We start from the raw sequence: 22996 nt of genomic DNA, 5'->3' as shown, positions 1-22996 counted from the left end.
TTGAATTCTGTGGATTGAAAAAAGCAAATAATTTGTTTTATCATTGTCTTAGGAAGAATTTGGTAAATGTTATTGAGTAAAAAGGGATGTGTGGTAAGAATGGATGTATCCGTATTTATTTTGCAATTTAAAGAAGTAGTTTTGTATGGTTAATGCAGGAATTATACTGGGTAAATACCGTATGCACTCGGAAAACCAAATTTCTCACATTTCATAAGACAGGTCGAATAATGTTAGCCTTTCAGGAAGAAAAGCACTGAAAACATAGACTATTATAAAGAAATTGCGATGTATGTAGAACAGTTTTCGAGATGTTAGTAACGAAATGCATTGTGTGGGAGGTGGGGTCACTGTGTTACCCGGAAGCAGATGTTAGTGAATGACGCGAGTATTTAGGGTCGAATGGACAGATGCTTGAAAGATGGCTGGTGACAAGAGCAAAAGCCTAGGCACCAATTCCACTAATAATCGCGTTTGGAGCCCGTCCGTTCGAGGACCTGTGTTCATTTTTATCTGGGCGCTGTTGGCCGAGCCCGGGCGAGCCACCACACACTGGGTGGTGACGGAGGACGGCAAAATTCAACAGCAAGTACGCGAGTGTGTCGGGTTTAGTCCCTCTGTCGGTCTCTAGATCACATTTACATTACAAGATAAAGCTGCGAGCTTCAGTAATCATTGTCTGATCTGATTATCTTTCAGTTACATTCATATATAGGACTGTGTGTGTTGAGTGCAGTGTAAATAATGTGAAGACAGCTGTTTTATTGCCATGATACACCATGATTGCTTTGGTTTGAGCTCTAATCTCATATGTAGTTATTAAGTGATGCTGTCAAAATCATCAGTCTATTTTGGCTTCTTGATGGCTTTCCTTATGTTCATCAAGCTTGTAACTCAAACCAACCTCAGCCCTCGCAGCATTGTGTCAAACCTCTGACCTGATGTCTAACAGATGTTTGTGACTAGGTCTGTCTGTGTGCATTGATGACTTTAATATACAGGTGGACTCTCCTCTAAACTTGAAACACCCCCATCATTTAGTTCTTTTCATGCAGCAAGAGACTCGTGTGAACTACCTCAAGAAGTTAGAGGTGACGTTATTACTCATCATAAAGTTACTATGTCTTTAAGATGAAACTTCTGTTGTGAATTCCTCTAAAGTGAATGCATGCTTTCCTACACTTAAAAGACCTATTCTCTGATTATGTGCTTTTGTACACTTTGCAGAAGCAACTAGTTGCTCAGAAAATCCACATAGAAGAGAACGAGGATCGGGATACTGGTTTAGAGCAGCGGCACTATAAAGAAGATGCTGACTGTGTCGCTGCTAAAGTTCCACTGGGGGACTTGGATCTCTATGATGGCACTTTTATATCCCTCGAGAGCAAAGACGTGAAGTCAGTGTAGTTTGTTTACAAAGGGCACACAGGTCCTATTCACATGTTTTTGTAATTAATATTTCAGGTCTCGGTGTGGGATAGTTATTATTATTATTTTTTACTATGCTCTAGTCCGGAGGATTATTTGGATCAGATGTCAGCTCTACCTCCAGACCTGGAAAAACCTGACTGTGCAAATGTTATTGACCTTCCTTATAGCATTCATGCATTTCAGCACCTCAGAGTAAGTGTACTGAGTGCTTTACACTAACACCATGCATTTCTGTTCTTCTTTTTCTTTTAAATGCATGCTCAATGTCTTTGACTTTTCTCTCAGGGTGTACAAGAGAAGGTGAACCTCACATCCCCCTTGCTTTCAAAGGATGACCCAATCTTTACCTCCCTTTCTCTTAAACTGGGCCAGAGTGTGGATGAGGTTGGGCATCGGATACAACAGGCCCTGCTAAAAGTAAGTTCATATGCTGTTTGATTTATTAACTTCAGGGTTCTTAGTCATATAAAACATAGAAATATCAGAGAATTAAAAAAAATTCTATAGTGAATGCATTGATCGAATATATTCTATCCGCTAAATACTGTACTTTTGTGGTTGTGTGGAGTTCACCCAAAAATGAAAATTCTCTCATTATTTACTCCCCGTCATGGCATCCCAGATGTGTTTGACTTACTTTCTTCTGCTGCACACAAATTAAGATTTTTAGAAGAATATTTCAGCTCTGTATGTCCATACAATGCAAGTGAATGGTGCCAAATCTTTGAAGCTCCAAAAGTCACAAAGGCAGCATAAAAGTTAAAGTAAACCACTGGTTTATTCAATATCTCCAGAAGTGATATGATAGATGAGGGTGAGAAACAGATCAATATTTAAGTCCTTTTTTCTATAAATCTCATCGGAGGAGTATTTATAGTAAAAAATGATTTAAATATTGATCCGTTTCTCACCCTCATCTATCATATCACTTCTGATGATATGATTAAACCACTGTAGTCATATGGATTACTTTCATGTTGTCTTTATGTGCTTTTTGGACCTTCAAAGTTTTGGTCACCATTCACTTGCATTTGTATGGACCAACAGAGCTGAGATATTCTTCTAAAAATCTTAATGTGTTCAGCAGAAGAAAATGTCTTCCACATCTGAATGGCATGAGGGTGAGTAAATGATGAGAGAATTTTCTATTTGGGTGAACCATTCATTTCAACTTGTTTGAAAGAAAGCCAGAATGATAATATCAGTCTCTCCTTCAAGGGTAACTGCCTGTGTGACTCAAAGGTAATTGCTGTTTCCTATGGGACACAAAGTTGTCTTTAAGAGGGTACATGGAGGGGTGTGGGGGGGGTCATAGAGAGTTGCATCCCCTATTGAGCCTTGTCAAATCTCTGGATGTTTTTTGTTATTGGAGACATTTCTACACTAATAATTCATTTTAGTCTATTATTTCCAATGATTGATACATCTCAATTCACCCAGAAATCTCATTAAATAGATTGTTTTTTTTTTTTAAAAGCTTGCACAGTAGTCCTTAATAGCTGGAGAAGTTATTGAAATGTATCAATTAGTATGTGTGGGAACCTGATGCTCTTGATCTCCTGTGGTCCCCAATGTTAAAAGATTACCAGTTATCCCAAGAAATGGTCACCGGAAGCTGCCTCCCTTGAAGATTAATGATAACTAGTTTTCTCTTCCTCCCTCCTTTTCAATATGTAAAGAATACCACTTCTTGGGTGCTTTATAACCTGGCATCCTTCTACTGGCGGTTGAAGAATGAACCGAGGCGAGCTGTGGACTGTGTGGTCCGTGCCCTCCATTTCTCTCCAAGGTAAAGGAAAATGACACATGGACACCTTCCAAATGTATAATGAGACACAACAGTACTTTGGAATCCGTACTCGAAACCAGAGTAACATAACATTGTCTCGCCTCCTGCACAAAGGGGCAGTGGTGGCTCAGCGGTTAAGGCTCTGGGTTACTGATCAGAAGGTCGTGGGTTCAAGCCCCAACACCACCAAGACACCACTGTTGGGCCCTTGAGCAAGGCCCTTGAACCTATCTGCTCCAGGGGCGCCGTATCATGGCTGACCCTGCACTCTGACCCCAGCTTAGCTGGGATATGTGAAAAATAAATAATTTCACCATGTATATGCAGAAATGTATGTATAATGTGTGACAATTGGTCAAATTAAATTAAATTAAAGAGCTGCATTGTTTATGCCACAAAAGAGTCGCCTTGTTTTTCATTCATTTGCATATTTGTTTTCCTCTATTTGCAGGCAGCACAAAGACATTGCTCTTGTCAATATGGCAAACATACTTCACCGAGCACACTTCTCAGCTGACGCCGCTATCCTTGCACATGCTGCTCTGGATCTCCCCACCGATCTGCTAACCAGCCATTATACCCTGGGCAACATTTACGCTGTGAGTGCAGCATGAGGAAGAAAAGAGATTGGTTTCTGAAAGGTCTTTTAGACTCCGTTTGAACTTCCTCACAATCCTCTGTGAACATTCACGGTCTACTGGACCGGAAATGGCAGTTTTTCTTTAGGAACGGTTTTCCCTGTTCATATCAGATGACCCTCAATTACTGTTTTATTTCTTTGCTGTCACTTCCTGTCTCTCTGGTAGATGTTGGGGGAGTATAATCACTCAGTGCTGTGCTATGAGCAGGCCCTGCAGACTCAGCCAGGCTTTGAGCAGGCCCTCAGGAGGAAACATGCCGTCCTCTGTCAGCAGAAGTTGGAGCAGAGACTTGAGGCTCAACACCGGTAACAGACAGACGATCTGTATTCTCATATTGTAACATTTATCAAGATATTAATAATAAAAAAAGGTAATTCAAGCTCTCAAGTCCTTTTGAATAAGCTTTGGGGCTGGATTTATTTGAATGCAACATGAAAGTGTTATTGAATATGTTTATTTTGCGTTGTTGTGAAACTGTCTTGTTTTTTTCAATAGTTTGCTATTAGCCAAATAAACAAAATCGGAACCCAATGAGCAAAGTTGTCCATTTCTAACTTTGAGTTTTCAATTTTTGTTTCCTGGTAATGTTTCTCATATTGATGATGGTTTCATTGTCAAAGTGTGTGACAATAAGTAGCTTCTGTCTCTCCGTGCAGGTCTTTGCAACGCACTCTGAATGAACTGAAGGAGTACCAGAAGCAGCACGATCATTACCTGCAACAGCAGGAGATGCTGGACAAACACAAGCTCATTCAGGAGGAACAGATCCTACGAAACATCATTCACGAAACCCAGATGGCTAAGGAAGCACAACTAGGTTAGACTGCATTTCAACACCTTTCTTTACCAGTCATACAGATTCTGTCTTGTAGATGAATGCACAAACACAAGAAGGAAATAAGATTGCACAATGTACTGGATAAACTAGTTTTACTGTTGCACAAGCCTGACTGATCTTATCTTGTTGATGCCACATTTGTTTTCTTCCCCTGTAGCCTCACACGAAATGTAAATGGCTTCTGATGGTTTTCTGTGATTTTCAGGAAACCACCAAATGTGCCATATGGGCCAGCAGAAGTTCACCCTGCACTGTCCTTTTGACTTGCCTGTACGATATCACCGTGGGGAACGGTTTGAAAATGTTCACTACATTCAGGTTAGACAGAAAACAAACTGTTTCTGTATCTCTTCAATGTATCACAATGATGAATTGTATTACTTTGTTTACTTTGCATGCATCATATTAGTAATGAGATTTAAATATTGATATTGCACAGCTGTCTAAATATATACTTATATGTTGGTGCTGTCAGTCGAGAATGTTTTAATCGCATGTTTTGGTATGGTTATTAAATCTCTTAAATTCTCATCTTCCACAATATTAATCTGCCGGTAGACTGTGGCTAACCGCTTTGCTACAGCAATCGAAAAGCCGCGTTCATGATTCAAGTCAGGGCATCAACTCAGTTTTTTAACTCCACATGAAAAGCACTTGCAGACAAATAGATCTCATTCTGTGTTTTGGTGATGGTTAAGATTTGACGTGCTTCTGTGGTAATTAAAATGCACCTTACATAGAAATCAACCATTTCTTTAGCCTATCACAAGTCCCATCTGGGCTTGTTTTGTACAAATATTATTTAAAGGTCCTTTCTCAGTAATTTTGTCATGGAAGTTGTGTGTGTGCTTGGAGATTCTTTTATTTACTGAGATGACAACCTCCGCGGTTCAATCATTGGAGCGAGCGTAACTGTCAACTAGCATGTTGAGGCAGTACCGCCCTCAATGTCTATGGGACTTCTATGCTAAGCTTGTAGGCTCCACTTGATAGAATAGCTCTGGTGTGTGTGTGTTGTGAAGGGTTTCGCCCTTCAAACCAGTGTTTATGCGGGTTATGTTGCATTAACGGTAAATACGTTAATTGCAATTAAGAACAAATAACGCGTTAAACGTTTAAAATTAATCTCATGCATTAACGCGTTAATTCTTACAGCTCTAATATAAATATTCCAAATGGGATAAATACTTAGAAGGGAGAACAATCACGATAGTCATGCTGTACAATTGCTTCAAACAGAATTTCCAATAAAAATTACTTGAAATTTGAGTTCCTAATAAATTTGATCTTTGAGTCCCACACCTTTCAGCCCTCCAAAGCTCTCATAGTGGATGCTGGTAAAGTCTAGGACAAAGGGAATAGGACATGGGTATGATCACTTCTTAATGGATGCACCCATAGTATTTTTGTGCTACTTGATATGAACAAATCAGCACCACATTGTAGTGATTGTTTATTGTAAAGAACATATCTGGCTGTTAACAAATGTGCATAAATTCATAAAGTTAATAGATTGAGCCAGTTCATATTTTCAAAAACTAAGTAAAATGAGAAAACAAATGACTCCATGGGCGGTTCTGTTAAAGCTCCCCTGACATGCTTCTTTTTGTAGGCTTTGATATAGGCCTTAGTGGTCCCTAGTACTGTATCTGAAATCTCTTTTACAAAATTCAGCCTTGGTACAGAATTATAGCCACTAAAAGCCAACCCATAATGAGCTTTCCTTCAGATGTGCCGTTTCGGTGTCTGTAGTTTTAAATGCTAATGAGGAGGAGAAAGGCGGGGCAAGGTGTAGTGTGGGTGTGGTCTTGACCAGCTTACGGCAACGGTACCATGCATGTTTACATTGGATATATTGCAATGGCACTTAGACACGCAGTCGTTCAAGCATTTCAGTTTGAATCAGAATGAGCTTCATTAGCCAAGTGTGTGCAGATAGCATGGGGAAAAAACTGTTTTTTTTTTTGTGCCTAACGTTAGATGTTCTAGTACGCAGAGATCTGAAACGTCTGTAATTTTGTAAACATATCACCAACAGGAGAACGGATATCCAAATAACAAAGAAGTGTACAACACTTGCGTTACAGTGTGTGTATTCACACATATACCTGATGCTATCTACCCTTACATTAGCGACAGTAACTCGGCTGTTAGCTGCATAGCTAATGTTACAGCCACATTCTACGTGTAACAAGCTAGGTAACCATAAATAGTAAAGCAACACAATTATATATAATTAGTTGACTGACTTGTCCGAGGTTTGTAGGTGAGCCAAAGAGAGTTGGTACTGATCCAGACTTCAGTTTCAGACGTTCAGCATGCCCAGCTCTGAACTGACCCATGTTGTGAAAACAGTCGTCTGTGAAATGTTTGGCGCAGACATACAAATATTTGGTGTGTTGTGTCGGTGCATTCCCAGAGTAAATGAAATGTATCCATTGATCCTTCTGGGGATTGGATGAAGGAAGTAAAAAAAGACTTCTGTGATCATTTGTGCATTCAATTATTGAGCAACTTTTGTGCTTCGAACGGTCACACGCCATGATATCTCTCGAGGATAAACTAAAATCGCACGCGTTCATACTTCCTAGCTCGAATTATCTGGGCGGGCAAAGCAGAGAAGGGGGAGTTAACCTTTCCCCCGTATGACGTCATACAGGGGAGATTCAAGATCAGCCTGTCAAGATCAGCCATTTTCTCACAGGCAGAGAAAGATAGCCAAAACTCTGTTTACACCGACTGAAATTTCTAGACACGAGGGGACCAAATACAGGCTAGGGGAACTAATATTAATGTTAAAAAACCTCAGAAAGTGAAAATTTCATGTCAGGGGACCTTTAAGTGTTGCACATACTGGTGCCATAATACTACCATGAACTCGAGCTTCATAAAACTGGCAGTACTACTGCATTTTCCATTATATACAGTTGTATGTAAATATATGCTTGCGTAGTGAGATGCTGATAAGCGAGCAATGCATAGTCAAGACACAACCACCAAAAACCTCCACCTCTGGGGCCATTCACTCCAAACGCAACAGTCTTTTTCCAAGTAACGGATTGTCTTTGACCATTGTCTTGTGAAATGCTGTTTTTAAATTTTTATTTTTTATTTTAAATCCCCTTTTATCCCAATTTGGAGTGCCCAATTCCCACTACTTACTACGTCCTTGTGGTGGTGCGGTTACTCACCTCAATCCGGGTGGCAGAGGACAAGTCTCAGTTGCCTCCGCTTCTGAGACCGTCAATACGCGCATCTTATCAGGTGGTTAGATGTGCATGACACCGCAGATACTCGCGTCATGTGGAGGCTCCGCGATCCACACACAACTTGCCACACATCCCACTGAGAGCATGAGCCACAAGGAGGTTACCCCATGTGACTATACCCTCCCTAGCAACCGGGCCAATTTGGTTGCTTAGGAGACCTGGCTGGAGTTACACACCCTGGATTCGAACCCGCGACTCCAGGGTTGGTAGTCAGCGTCAATACTCGCTGAGCTACCTAGGCCCATGTGACATGCTGTTTATTTTATTTTTTTCAGCATCTCATGCAGTAACGATGCTCTTTTGTTTTAGATGCTGTCAATTTAAAAGTAAATTCAACCTTTAAAAGGCGTGTCGAGACCCTTATTCTTTGCACTGCTCCTGTTTTAGCCCAAGAAATGCTCATTTTAGCATTTTGAATGTGTACTTTTATCTTCAATTCGACGATTATTTGAATTTCAAATTTTAATTTGACAACTTTATATGTATACAACAGTCAAAGGGTGTTCCCAAAGTGCTGATATTTGGAATAAGAGCACTGGATTGTTTTGCTCTTTGTATCACTATGCTTGCCCTGAATTGGATTCTTGTGGGCCTGTTGTAGTTGGAGCAAAACAAAATTAGCTTAAGTATTGTGTTAAAATGTCTGTTTCTTGATGCTGTTGAACTGAATTTGGTTGACTATTCTGTTAAACAGCACTTGCTTGTGTGATATTGCTTAAATGTTTATCTCCTCTTTCTCTGTGAAATGTTTTGTTTGTGTGTGCATGTGTAGTTTGGCGAAGAGGTTTCCATAGCCAGCAGTGTTGCTCTGGTGTCTGAATTGAGTGTGAATGAGAGTCACAGTCCTCTGCAGTCCTACACCATGTCCTTAGGACATGAACCTGCTACCCACTGGGACAAGGAGTCCACCACCTCTGACGTAAGAGCTTGTGTGTGTGCGTGCGTGCGTGTGCGTGCGTGCGTGCGTGCGTGTTTTAATTTGGCAAAAATTTGCACATTGCTGGTCATCAACAGGACAAGTGAAATCTTTTCACTGTTTCTGTGAAATGTGTTTAAAAAGCATCAATGTGGTGAGCAGAACTGCGAGTCCTACATCTTATTGGTAACTGAAAGCCTAAAGGTTCTATTGGCACAGATTTCTTGTGGGCCTAGTTGTCATTATGTTTCCATGTATGCATGCTAGAACACATGTCTTTATTGCCCTTGTGTGTCCTACAGTAAAGGTCAAATTCTGTATCCTTGTGTGTGAATAGGTGAGTCAGAGTGTACTGTGGCCAAGGAGGTCAGACTGTGCACAGCGATTCTCCACCATTCCTCCTGCTCACCTACTGCCCACCTATTACCTGTCCCCTGAGTCCCGCAACTTTAAGTAAGATATGTGACATTGTAACAAACTCCTCATATTACAATCCATAAAATTACACAACAATACAACATGCTTGACAGAGGGATGGGTATTTCTGAGTAATTTTGTAGTAGAGTACTCTAACCCACAAAAAAAAAGAATAATCAGTTACTCTTAAATTAAAATGTTAGTTAAAAATATGAAAATACGCACATGACATATATATTTTGTTTTATTCACAAACTTTGAACCCTGTGTATATATACCGATCAGCCACAACATTAAAACCACCTGCCTAATATTGTGTAGGTCCCCCTCATGCTGCCAAATCAGCTGTAACTGCTGATCTCCTGGGATTTTCACACACAACAGTTTCTAGAATTTGCTCACAATGGTGACCGAACCAAAAGTGAGCATCCAGTGTGCATCCAGAATGCTGTTCTGAGATGCGGTTTGGTGCATGAGGGGGACCTACACAATTTTGTGTGTGTGTGATTATATAGATATGTACTGTTTTTCCTTCTCAACTTTCTTGTAATTGTATTATTCAAATGCTTGTTATTTGTTATGTTTCCAGGGCTTTGAATATCCTCTTGGATAACAGAAGTCCACCACCAGGAAAGACCCCGAACTGCAGCTTTAAGAATCATATCACTGCTAGAGACCCTCTGAGCTTTGTGGTCTGGGCCTTAGAAAAGGAGCTGCCTGATCCACATGCAGCAGAGGTATGAACCTGGCTAGTCAACGCAGTCCGTTTTAAATGAGATCTTTCTTGGAAAATGCCAAAATCTTAGCTTGCCTGAACTATTAGTGCAGGTATATAGAGCGAGGGGAGTTATTTAGTATGTAGGAGTGTTGTGTTTTCACAGGTGAGTCATTCTTCTCGAGTTGAGTGTGTATGTGTGTTTGGTGCAGGTGTTACTGAAGCGCAGTGGTGGAAAGAGCTTGGAGCAAACTGGAGCACTGATCGCTCAGGCTCTTGACAAGGTAAAAGAATGGTTTAAGTAACATTGTTACTTGTTAATGTACTTATGCATTAGCAGATTCAACATTTGCGTTTTTGTGGAGGTCCAAAAAGCCCCAAGATTTTAATAAATTAGAAAATCGCAATGCAATTGATTCATATGATTACAAATTAGACTAAAATCTTGCAAGTGGTGAGCTAAGTGTGGGAGAGATACGGGCAAGCTGCCTTTTCGCATCACCTGAAAAAGCTCTCTTGATGTCATCTGAACCAGTCTGTGTCAAAAGTGAAATTGCGTGCGTGCGTGAGAGTGGGAGAAATTCAGAGTGAACGGAAGCCAATAAAAATGAAAGTTTTGAGATTTTAAACTTTAGCAAATTAAGCTTCAGCATTCAAGTTTTATGTCTGTATGTACAGTGTCTAATAGTGCTTGGAAATATTCACTTAGATTAAATCTTGATATGAATTGACTCTGCCTGCGGCATGTGTATATATACTTGAATAAAAAATTCATACCTTTTTAAAAATGTCTAATTGAACTCTAACCGCAAAAAAGAACAATTTAACATGCACATTTATTAAAATAAATGATGATTCTTGCAAGTTATTTGAGACAACCATCCATCCATCCATTTTCAACCACTTATCCGAAGTCGGTCACGGGGGCAGCAGCTCCAGCAGGGCACCTCAAACTTCCCCATTAACCAGCTCTGACTGGGGGACCCCGAGGCGTTCCCAGGCCAGTGTGGAGATGTAATCTCTCCACCTAGTCCTGGGTCTTCCGTGAGGCCTCCTCCCATCTGGACGTGCCCCGGGCCATGCTTACCAGATGCCCAAATCACTTCAACTGGCTCCTTTCGAAGCAAAGGCTCCAAGCTCCTCACGGATGACTGAGGTCCTCACCATATCTCTAAGGGAGAAGCCCACCACCCTTCTGAGGAAACCCATTTCGGCCGCTTGTACTCGCGACCTAGTTCTTTCGATCATAATTTGAGACGACGTATGAAGTAAATATATATTTGATTTAGATTTTAATATTCGTTTTAACAATGTATCGTGATTAATTGCGATTAATCACAGAAAACTGTGTGATTTAGTTAAATTTTATTTATTAGATTCACAACCCAATTAAAATCTGACTGATAGGAAACTTCTGTAAGCATGAAGGATGTGGATCTTGCAACTAAGGAAATATGGAGATGTGGAAAGTACAGATGTGACCGGAAGTAAATGTAAAGGGGAAAAAAAACTTTGATCGTTTGGTTAACTGGAAAGGGATTTTCAGTGGCTTGAGCACAGGCCATATAACACAATGTAATGATAGCAAATGAAACGGACAGAATTACTCAAATTAAATGAATAATTTAGTTGATACCATATTTTAAAATGTCTAAAAATTCAGAACATTTGTACCATCCTTTGACAAGGCTGTTACTATTTTTTTGTAACTGACACAAGGGGATTAATCAGCCATGTGGGTGTGGTTATGGGCTAATGCCAATAATCTAAAAAATACCAAATATCAGCCAGTTAATTGGCCTGGCCCATATATTGGTCTATCACTGTTTGAAATCTCCAACTTGAACATCTTTGAAATTGTTATCTGCCTTTTTTGGATGTCAACAAGCTTTTTTCTGTCCGTTTACGGTTCCATTTTTTTGAATATAAACCAGTAGCAAAATTTGACTTTGCATTTAACACTCTCTTAGATGACTGGACCACAGTGGTTGATGCAGAATGAGGCAGGTCTGTTCTGGCGTGCCAAAGGAAATGGAGCACAAGCTTTGCTGTGCTTGCGTCAGGCAATGGATTCTGCTCCTCCCCAGTACAGGGACATACCGCTGGTCAATACTGCTAACCTGCTGCTCCACTATGGCCTGCATGATGCGGCCCATGAGCTGCTGCAACAGGCCCTGCAGATCAACCAATCAGAGGTATTTATTGACACTGACCTACAGTAGAGAGTGACCACAGCTTTTAAAAGCAGACTTTAAACACCTAGGTTATTTTGATGTTGCAGAGCCATTAGCCAATGAATTTAAAATACTTGAAATGGTTAATTCTGTGAAGATTTTTCATTGATGCATGCCAGACTAGAGTTAAGGGGGAATGTGTGGGATGCCCCCCCAGTAGTATTTATTTATTTCTGTTAGGCTAGACATTTTGCAATCACAAATCACTTGATGTAACTTTTTAATTAATAGAAAGTAATTGTCTGTATGATTAACCCTTTCTCTCTATGTGTGTCTTTCTTTCAAAACAGCCTCACACCCTGTTAAGTCTGGTGAGCGTTTATCTCTCTCAGGGAAACCTGTCTGGCGCTCTGACTGTGTTTCGTCATGCCCTGACCCTCACAGTGCACTGTCCCCAGTGTCGTGCCAGCCTGCCTCTAATGCGCTGCATCCAGTTCTATCCCTTCCTCTACAATCTCCAGCACCAGGCCTGCCTGTGTGAGTAGCTTCTTCAGCTGAAAAGAGACAGCTACCCCACTTCACCTTCCTCCATCACTCACTCCTTCCCTCTCCCTTATTGCAGCCTCAGCGACAGATCACTCTGTGCTCTTTTTATAGCCCAGGAACTGTAATCTTTGAGCCAATTTTAGACCCTTTACTCTGGGTTTGCTGCTTTCCCTCTCCCCTCCCCTATGCTCCCCTTTTCTCTTCTCCTCCGCATCCTGTGCTGCTCCCCTTCTCTAGCCCAGCTCTCTCTCCCCTGGCACTCTTCTGAGTGAGAGAGACTTTGAAATAGCGAAATCGTGTCCTCAATAATTCAGGGCACTGAAAATAGCACAGGCTTTATTTAGATGTTGCTGCACTCTGCAGACAAAAATGAATGCATTGTCCTCTTCTCATTGGGGGGAACTCTGAGGTATTGATTTAGGGATTTATATGGCAACCCCCTTTTTAACTAACATGCCAACATAGACAACAGCACAAATTATATGTTTGTATCAAAGTGGGCTTTGTTTCTACCTTCTGCGTCTGGCTGTATCTTTTTTTTGATTGTTTTTTTTTTTTTAACAATAATTTGATGAATGTAAGTTAAGCAACGTGTGTGTGTGTGTGTGTGTGTGTGTGTGTGTGTGTGTGTGTGTGTGTGTGTGTGTGTGTGTGTTTGTTTGTTTGTAGCTAACTCTGGCTGTGAGGCAGAGGAAGACTCGGAGCTGGAGGACTGGGACTCGGGCAGCAGTGGCAGGCAGGAGGCATGGGACAGTGATGCCATTCCTGTGTCTGCTTTAGAAGACTCGCTCCTCTTTGAGAGTAAGATTAATAATGGAGCTCAATGGTGCTGCTTTTTCAGTGTATGATGTTGACTTCAGATAGGTCGCCGCTGTGAGTTTGAATTGTTACGGTTGTTAGACTTCTGTGATATACTGATGGAATTTGACCTTGTTAATGGAGTTTAGTAGTTCACCCAAAATTTGTTATTCTCATTTACTCACCCTAATGCCATCTCAAACTCGTATGACTTTCTTTCTTCTACAGAACACAACCTAAAATATTTTGATTGAGCTATGATGTGCTTATGTCCATACAATGCAAGTCAATGGGGTCCAACATTTTCAAGCTCCAAAAAGGACATAAAGGCAGCATAAATGTAATCCATACAACTCTAATGGTTTAATCCATGTCTTGTGAAGTAGTTTGATCGGTTTTGTAACTAAAAACCTTGTAAACCAATTGCAACTAAGTCCTTGGCGTGATCAAGATTTGAAACTCCATTAAACTCCCTTGTGCTTGGCGCATGCACAAGAGTACATGGGCGTAGTGCATGTGATGATTCAAATTACGATAGTGCCAAGGAGACCGCAGATATCAAGATTTATTGCAAAAAAGGAGTTCAATTTTGGTCTGTTTCTCAGCCAAAACGATTCCTTTTAAGAGAGTTATGTGTCTATGCTCTGACAAGCATTTATACCATAAACGTATTATTTTTGCAGTATGTATACTGTGCACAATTAGCCAATTCTGTATGCGTAGTTTACTCTGGTTACCTACTGCATTTATCTTGACATTGTACACTGCTTTGCCATTGCCATAACAAAAATGTACATACTCTACGACTTCGTTGGACCGCCTTTACCTTTGATTATGGTGCGCATTTGTCATGGCATTTCTTCTACAACCTTATGCAACGACACAACATATTTTTCCATCCAGAGTTGCATCATTTTTTTTCCAGAGATCTTGTATTGATGACGGGAGAGTCAAACACTCCATAAAGTCTTCTCCAGCATATCCCAAAGACTCAATGGGGATAAGGTCAGAGTCTGTGGTGGCAAATTCATGTGTTCAAATGATTCCTCATTCTCCCTGAACAACTCTTTCACAATTTGAGCCCAATGAATCTTGGCATGTCATCCTGGAATATGCCTGTGCCATCAGAAATGGAAAAAATCCATTGATGGGATAACCTGGCCATTCAGTACATTTCAGGTTGTCAGCTTACTTCATTTTATTGCCGAATAATGTTGCTAAGTCTAGACCTGACCAATTGAGGCAACCCCAGATCATAACACTGCCTTCAGAGGCTTGTACAGTGGACATCATACATGAAGGGTACATTGCTTCATGGGCTTCCCTTCTTACCCTGACGCACCCATAGCTTTGGAATATGGTAAATCTGGACTCATTGGACCACACACACACTCATTTGTCAGCATCTATTAGCATATCCAGAAGTGGTCACTAAACGAATCAATTAATGAAACTGAACAAAATTGTGAAAGTGAAGCAAGCCACACCATAAAGAGTGGGAACCCTGATAAATGTACATTTTTCTCAATTTACCAAGTTAGAAGGTCTCCTGTATAACTAACAGCATTAGCTGTTAGAGAATTTCTTTAATTTGTAAGAAAAAAGGATATTATAACTGGAATATACCCATATGAATTGTTATAAAATCAAAATTGCAATTGAACCGAGAGCTTGTAAATCGGAATTTAATCGAATCGGGAAATCTGTATCATAACCAGCTCTAATATTGAATGCGCTGTTCTTAAAGGACTAATTAATCCAACTTATTCCTTAACTAGCAGCACTCACAGCTGTACTTATTACTTCCTCTTTCCACTTATTTTCTCTCTGCTCTGTCTTGTTCTCTGCAGAAGTGGTGGTGGACAGTAACGGCTCAGGGGAGGCGCGTGGGCAGGAGAGAGGCAGAGACCAGAAGACTGAGGGGGTGGAAGTAGAGGAACAGGACTGGCGGCTAAGAGAGGAACTGATTGGAGCATTTGAGGGGGCTCTAGACATGAATGGAAAGACGGGGGACCTGCGGGGCATTCGCGTGCTGAAAAATGATAAGGTCATGGGGGCTAGAAGTGGAGGACCCTGCTTTGGCAACTGTGAGGATGATGAGGGAGCCGAATGGGTATGTCTTGTTTTACTCCTGTAATGGTATCTATTCACTCTCATTGTGTGTGTGTGTGTCTGTCTCTTGAAAAGTTACAAAACTTGAACAATCTAAGTGGGTTCAGTTGTCAACGTTCTCTTCAATTCTTCAGATCACATTCCAGGTGAAACGAGTGAAAAAGCACAAAACTGATACCTCTGAGGGATGGGTGGGAGGAGATATTCATCAGGGTGAACCATCTACAAGCAACTCCGTCTTGGAGATCAGTGGGCCCACAATCCCCTCGCCTGGACCCTCAGGTGCTGAGAATGAACTGCTCTTTTTCAGCAATGCACAGTGTGTGCCGCCTTTATTAGCACCAAAATTATTCTACTGGTGCTGTAGCTGCAGAAGGCATTTTTACTGACATGCTGTTTTGTGTTTGTAGAGAGATGGAAGGACTACAGCAGTCTGGGTTGGCCAGGTCCCGAAGAATGTCATCGCACACGTCGTGTAGACCTTACTACTGTGGCCAGTACCTGGCTCGCTGTGTCAGCCAAGAACATAGAGTAGGATCACTGTGTTTTCAAATGAAAATTCTGATTATTAACTCCTTTTGTCGCTCTAAACCTCTGTATGGCTTTCTTCCGTGGAATTAAGGCTTCTTGCCTTAATAGTAGTGACACTGGGCTGTGAAGCTCCAAAAAGGACAAAAACCACCGTAAAAGTAGCGTTATGGCTTGTGCATTATATTCAAATTGAAGCCATATGATCACAACACATTTCATTTGTTATATCAAATCTAGGGCTGTCAATTGTTGTGGTTGTGTCGTGTCATATAAAGTGTTTTTAAGGGTAGCCGTGTAAAGTTAAACAATGTTTGAAACTGGAAGTATTTTTTCCATAGGCTTTTCATAAAATCCTTTATAAAGGAGTGATAAGCCATGAGCCAAACCAATCAGTTCCGAGGTGTATCACAACATTATAAACTTTGTCCGATTTTCAAATAATTATTTGCCATAAAACAAAGACAAGACTGTGTACTTACGACTTTCACAAGCACACAAACTACAATCCCATCAAGCATTGCGAATAAAAAGCAATGGAAATATGTAAAACGATTGATTTTTAGGTTGTTGCTTGAGTATAGAACCAAATATATTTTACGTTTATTGCAAAATATTCCGATATGTACATTATAGTGCATCCGGAAAGTATTCACAGCGCATTCCAAAATGTATTAAATTCATTGTTTTCCTCAAAATTCTGCAAACAGTACCCCATAATGACAACATGAATGAAGTTTGTTTGAAATCTTTGCAAATATATTTAAAATAAAAAAATGAAGAAAAAAAAATCACATGTACAGAAGCATTCACAGCCTTTGCTCAATATTTTGTTGAAGCACTTTTGGCACCAATTACAGCCTCAAGAATTTGAGTGTGATGCTACAAGCTTGGCACACCATTCTTCTTTGCAGGACCTCTCAAGCTCCATCAGGTTGGATAGGGAGCATAGGTGCACAGCCATTTTCAGATCTCTCCAGAGATGTTCAATCGGGTTCAAGTCTGGGCTCTGGCTGGGCCACTCAAGGACATTCAGAGTTGTCCCATAGCCACTCCTTTGTTATCTTGGCTGTGTGTTTAGGGTTGTCCTGTTGGAAGATGAACCTTCGTCCCAGTCTGAGGTCCAGAGCGCTCTGGATCAGGTTTTCATCAAGGATGTCTCTGTACATTGCTGCATTCATCTTTCCCTCGATCCTGACTAGTCTCCCAGTTCCTGCCGCTGAAAAACATCCCCACAGCATGATGCTGCCACCACCATGCTTCACTGTAGGGATGGTATTGGCCAGGTGATAAGCGGTGCCTGGTTTCCTCCAGACATGACGCTTGCCATTCAGGGCAAGAGTTCAGTCTTTGTTTCATCAGACCAGAGAATTTTGTTTCTCATGGTCTGAGAGTCCTTCAGGTGCCTTTTGGCAAACTCCAGGCAGGCTGTCATGTGCCTTTTACAGAGGAGTGGCTTCCGTCTGGCCACTCTACCATACAGGCCTGATTGGTGGAGTGCTGCAGAGATGGTTGTTCTTCTGGAAGGTTCTCCTCTCTCCACAGAGAAATGCTGGAGCTCTGTCAGAGTGACCATCGGGTTCTTGGTCACCTCCCTGACTAAGGCCCTTCTCCCCTGATTGCGCAGTTTGGCCGGGCGGCCAGCTCTAGGAAGAGTCCTGGTGGTTCCAAACTTCCATTTACAGATGATGGAGGCCACTGTGCTCATTGGGACCTTCAATGCTGCAGACATTTTTCTGTACCCTTCCCCAGATCTGTGCCTCGATACAATCCGGTCTCGGAGGTCTACAGACAATTCCTTGGACTTCATGGCTTGGTTTGTGCTCTGACATGCACTGTTAACTGTGGGACCTTATATAGACTGGGGTGTGCCTTTCCAAATCATGTCCAATCAACTGAATTTATCACAGGTGGACTCCAATGAAGTTGTAGAAACATCTCAAGGATGATCAGTGGAAACAGGATGCACCTGAGCTCAATTTTGAGTGTCATGGCAAAGGCTGTGAATACTTATGTACATGTGATTTTTGTTTTCGTTTTTTATTTTTAATAAATTTGTTGTGTGTGTGTGTGTGTGTGTGTGTGTGTGTGTGTGTGTGTGTGCACACACGTTTTATATATGTAGTTTAAGGGTGAAGAGACACCGACTCCATTGCATAATTCACGGTTCACCATGGGGTTAAGCGGTCCCTGCAGGGCTCTTTTCGCAGGCTTTGCTGACCGTGGTTCTCCAATTGGTGGATCTATCTCTGCTGTACCATAGGTAATGTAGCTGTTCACCAGGAATTTGGCCATTAAACATGATTTTTAAATAATTAAGTTTATGCTGCATGATAGCTTCAACAAAGGCACTACCATTGATGAACAACCTCTGAGTTCACAGTAATGGTTTGCTGGTTTAATGGTTTGTAAGTTATTGTTGAATATCAAATAATCTATCCAACAAAAAACAATTGTAGTTTTACTTGTGGAACCAGACTGTTGTTCTCTATTGCGCACTGTCCAGCTGTGTTTGAACGCAATAATGCATCCTCATCTTGTGCTGTCACAAGTATCAAGCAAGTGTGAGTGTATCAAGCAAGTCTGAGTGTGGTTTGTTGCCTATACAGCTGGAGTTTCGCTTAATGCCTCCTGCTGAAAACAGGTGGCACTTTAAGCTTGAATGGCTCCAATGGAGGTAATGTTTTTTTAAAATATATCATTAATTGTGCTGAATTAATGCGATAGTTCTAAGCAAATCATTGATCAAATTGTTATTTATCAAATCACTCCCACTTATTGCGATACCGTGACTACGGCACAGGTTTGTTGCTTAGTCACAAGACACACAAGAACTAATGTGGATTGATGTTTTTGACCCTGCAATTTTCTCCTTCTGTGGAGCTTGATAGCCCAGAGTCGATATTCACTTTCATTGTATGGCAAAAAGCTGTACCTTTTTTTTTTTTTTTTTTCTTTCGTGTTCCAAGGAAGAAAGTCATTGGGTTTGAAGTGGCATTAGTTTGTGTAAATATGGACATATTATTATTTATTTTTTTAGTGTACTATTGCCACAGATTGTTTTGTTCCACTAACATATCTCATAACTGCTCTCCCCACAGTATCACAGATCATATAGACTTTGCCACTCCACTTCAAGAGCCTGCAGTGGAGCCGGTGTGTAATGCAAACCTCCCTGCTAGTATGCACACCCTAGACCATCTGAGCGGTGTGGCCAACCGTGGAGGCATCCACTATACCGGAGAGAGTCAGCTGAGAGAGGTTCTTTCACTCTTTCTGTTTATGCCCTTGGCTGACTCTGTTGACCTGAGAGTTTCTGATGTTTGTGGATGTCTTGTCTCATCATCATTCTCTGTCACAGGTTTTGCAGAATTTGGGAAAAGATAAATTTCCCCAGCAGTCCTTTGAGCAAGTGGGAACACGCATTGCTAAGGTGTTGGAAAAGGTATGGCATTGATTGTTGTCTGCTGTGGGAATGTAACTAGGACTGTTAGATTTAAAGTTTTGTGATCAACTGGGAAATTTATCAGTGATTGGTATTACGTGACAGACTTTGTTACATTTATGTTTTTGGTGTTTGTCCGTTTAGAATCAGACCTCCTGGGTTCTGTCCAGTATGGCAGCATTGTACTGGAGGGTTAAAGGTCAAGGAAAGAGAGCCATTGACTGCCTCCGTCAGGCTCTAAACTGCGCTCCTCACCACATGAAGGTTTGTGCTCATTCTCACTCTCTTACAACTATCTGAAAGGAATGGTTCAGCCAAAATGTTTTTTTCTTTTCATTTGCTCACCTGCATTGTTGTATAATATTCTTTCTTCTGTGAAACACAAAAGAATGTCAGAGCTTTGGATTTCCATACAACGAAAGTGGAGACTAGTTCTCAAATCTCATTTGCCATCATGATTTCTGTGTCACAATCGGCCACGTGACATGCAAGAAGCAATGGCACAAATGAGATGTGTGCGCACTGGCAATAAGAAGATTTCCAGTGAATAACGGCTTAAGTTGTGGTTTATTCCTAAAAAAAAAAAAAAAAAAAGCTTTTATATGTCTCCAGAAGACTTGGAATATAGTGCATGGACTACTTTTATGGTGCATTTTTTGTTGTATGGAAAAGAGCAGCACGGACATTTCATTTTGTGTTTCACAGAAGAAATATGTGGTTGGAACATGATGGCAAACTTTAAATTTATTTGGCAAATTGTTCCTTTGGCTGGTTTATGCATTAGCCAACTTTACAGCATGATGTTAAAATTAATGATTCATTCCCATGTTCTTTTAGGATGTCCCCCTCATCAGTCTTGCCAACATCTTCCAAAATGCACGGCTATGGGAAGATGCCCTAACTGTGGCGCGCATGGCAGTGGAAATTGCTCCTCACTTTGTGGTCAACCATTTTACTCTGGCAAATGTCTACATAGCAATGGTCAGTAATATTGAGACACTCAGTGTTACCAAGGATTTTATTGACATGAAGAGTTGCATATACATTTAAAATATCTCTTAATAGGAGGAGTTTGAGAAAGCCATGCATTGGTACGAGTCGACTCTAAAACTCCAGCCAGAGTTTGGGCCAGCCAAAGACCGCCTACGCACCATCCAGTGTTACCTCCTCTCCAAGAGGGACCGGCGAGTTCCCTGAAGACACACATGCACACACATTTTCTATAAGGTTATGTTTCAGTTGATCTCTGAAAAACGGTTACCCTTTTTTCCCAATCATTAACAACATTTTATAATTATGTTTTATGGCTTACGGGTTGCTTTTTTTTTTTTTTTAAGAAAACATCTTGATATATTAAGGGATATTATTATTGCTGGTATTACAAAAAGGGTCACTTAAATCTGTACAAGATTTCAGTGTGCCTGACATTGAATGCCAGACTGTACCTGAATAATAACCCCCCATAATGTGGTTTGTTCATCTGTTCACTCTCAGCAATAGCTGCTACATCTATATATATAATATAATGGTTGTCTCAGGATTGTATCATTAAGAGAAAATACTGTTAAAAGAAATGCTATAACCCTTTCCATTACATATGCATTCTCAAACTTAGTGCTAATCGTAGTAATTCAGGTGATTACATTTTGCTGTCATCTAGGCTCTTATGATCCGATGATTTCCTTGTTTCTGACATCAAAGCCGGCTAAAGCATATAATGGGGAACATTGCAAATATTTAAGTTGAACAAAACTTCTGCAAGAATATGGTTTGTATTGTTAACTTGATTTTTTGAAATTCATTTTTGAAAAGGCACCTTTAATGAAGAGGTAATGTTGTTTAAAGCAAAGCATTGTTCCATTTGCGTAACCATTTTTTAACAGCTGAGCTGTTGACTTAAAATATCAAGATCTAAAGATCTGTTCTGTGTTGTTATTCTATATTTAATACTTAAAGTCATGGTAAACACTTTTTTGGTGTCCATAGTCTATATACAAACATGCAGGTTCCTCAGAAATTAAAGTGGACATAAGGTGTCGAAAGACGTTTATGATTGTTTTCAAATTATTTTACAAAACTGAACTTGAATCACAAATGCTCAGTGTTATTTAAAGACAACACTGGTTATTTTTTAAATGTTTTACTCAATATTCTGAATGAGGCACATTAAGAAATATCACTAAATTACTAAATCATCCCACTTGGAAAAACATCTAACTGTAAATTAATAAAACTGTGATGGAGGATGGAGATGTTGTAGTTTTTTGCAGTTCAAAAATGGTAGGGAACTGAAATCATCAACCGGCTTGTTTGCATTGCCTTAAAAGCATTACCATTTTTATTGGTTCTAAATGTTGATTGAGATTTATGCTATCTTATGTTTGACCACAAGGGGGCTGTGAAGCTTCATGACATTTATTTAAATGAAAACATGCCATAACAATAAATAAACACGCATATATATACTCTGAAACTTCCTATATGGTGTAATATACTTTCAACACTTAAAACAATAATTCATGCTATTTTTATCAATAGTAAGAATGGATGTCAATGATTAAGTATAAATAGGTTGCATTTGTTAAAATGGCTAAACACAAAAAGTCTCTCTATATTAAAGGAATAGTTTGCCCAAAAATGAAAATTCACTCATTTCCATTCATGCCATCCCAGATGTGACTGAATTTCTTCTGCTGAACATAAATGAAGATTTTTTTTTTAGAATAATTTTTCAGCTCTGTAGGGCCATATGAAAGTGAATGGTGACCTGAAGAAAAAACAATCACATAAAGGCAGCATAAAAGTAGTCCATGACTTCAGTGGTTAAATCCATATCTTCAGAAGCGATGCATTCACTTTGGGTGACAAATCAGATCAATATTTCAATCATGTTTCACTATTTTATAGGGGTAAAAATGACTTTATTGATCTGTTTCTCACCCACACCTATCATATGACTTCTGAAGACATGGATTAAACCACTGGAAATCAAATTAATTACTTTTATGTTGACTTTATGTGCTTTTTGAAGCTTCAAATGTCTGGTCATCATTCCCTACGTAGCTGAAATATTCTTCTAAAAATCTTTCTTTTTTTCTATTAAACACAAAGTCATACACATCTGGGATGGCATGAAGTGAGTAAATGATGAGATAATCTTCAGTTTTGGGTGAACAATCCCTTTAAAGCTCTGATATGAGCAGACTACTTCTTTCAAACGAATGGCCAAAGAAAGAGCGATCACGAAACAATGGCACATTTTGTTTGGCTGGTTAGATTTGTACTAGATCGTCTAGAGGCCAAGGAGGAGAATTTGATTCTGACGTCACTTCAATCTAGTGATTAACTTAAATGATATAGTCACATTTCTCTTGCTA

The 22996-nt window shown here is 40.2% G+C and overlaps 1 protein-coding gene across 1 annotated transcript; it reads left to right on the top strand.

The window, feature by feature from the left end:
- Window positions 1-389: 389 nt before the first annotated feature.
- On the top strand, window positions 390-21075 carry ttc17 (tetratricopeptide repeat domain 17). The gene is made up of 25 exons (XM_052147073.1): window positions 390-589; window positions 1002-1091; window positions 1228-1397; window positions 1512-1623; window positions 1717-1848; window positions 3111-3220; window positions 3672-3819; window positions 4027-4166; window positions 4518-4678; window positions 4905-5017; window positions 8741-8887; window positions 9222-9337; window positions 9891-10038; window positions 10229-10300; window positions 11987-12211; window positions 12541-12727; window positions 13406-13537; window positions 15385-15647; window positions 15781-15928; window positions 16057-16177; window positions 19276-19435; window positions 19536-19619; window positions 19764-19883; window positions 20457-20600; window positions 20685-21075. Exons 1-25 carry the CDS (start codon window positions 422-424, stop codon window positions 20814-20816), a joined length of 3543 nt encoding a protein of 1180 aa, XP_052003033.1. The 5' UTR covers window positions 390-421; the 3' UTR covers window positions 20817-21075.
- The last annotated feature ends 1921 nt before the right edge of the window (window positions 21076-22996 follow it).

Source organism: Xyrauchen texanus, chromosome 2 (assembly GCF_025860055.1).
Source record: "Xyrauchen texanus isolate HMW12.3.18 chromosome 2, RBS_HiC_50CHRs, whole genome shotgun sequence".
NCBI classification, from domain to species: domain Eukaryota; kingdom Metazoa; phylum Chordata; class Actinopteri; order Cypriniformes; family Catostomidae; genus Xyrauchen; species Xyrauchen texanus.
The sequence above is the reverse complement of the archived record's forward strand: the minus strand, read 5'-3'. Positions and strand labels throughout refer to the sequence as shown.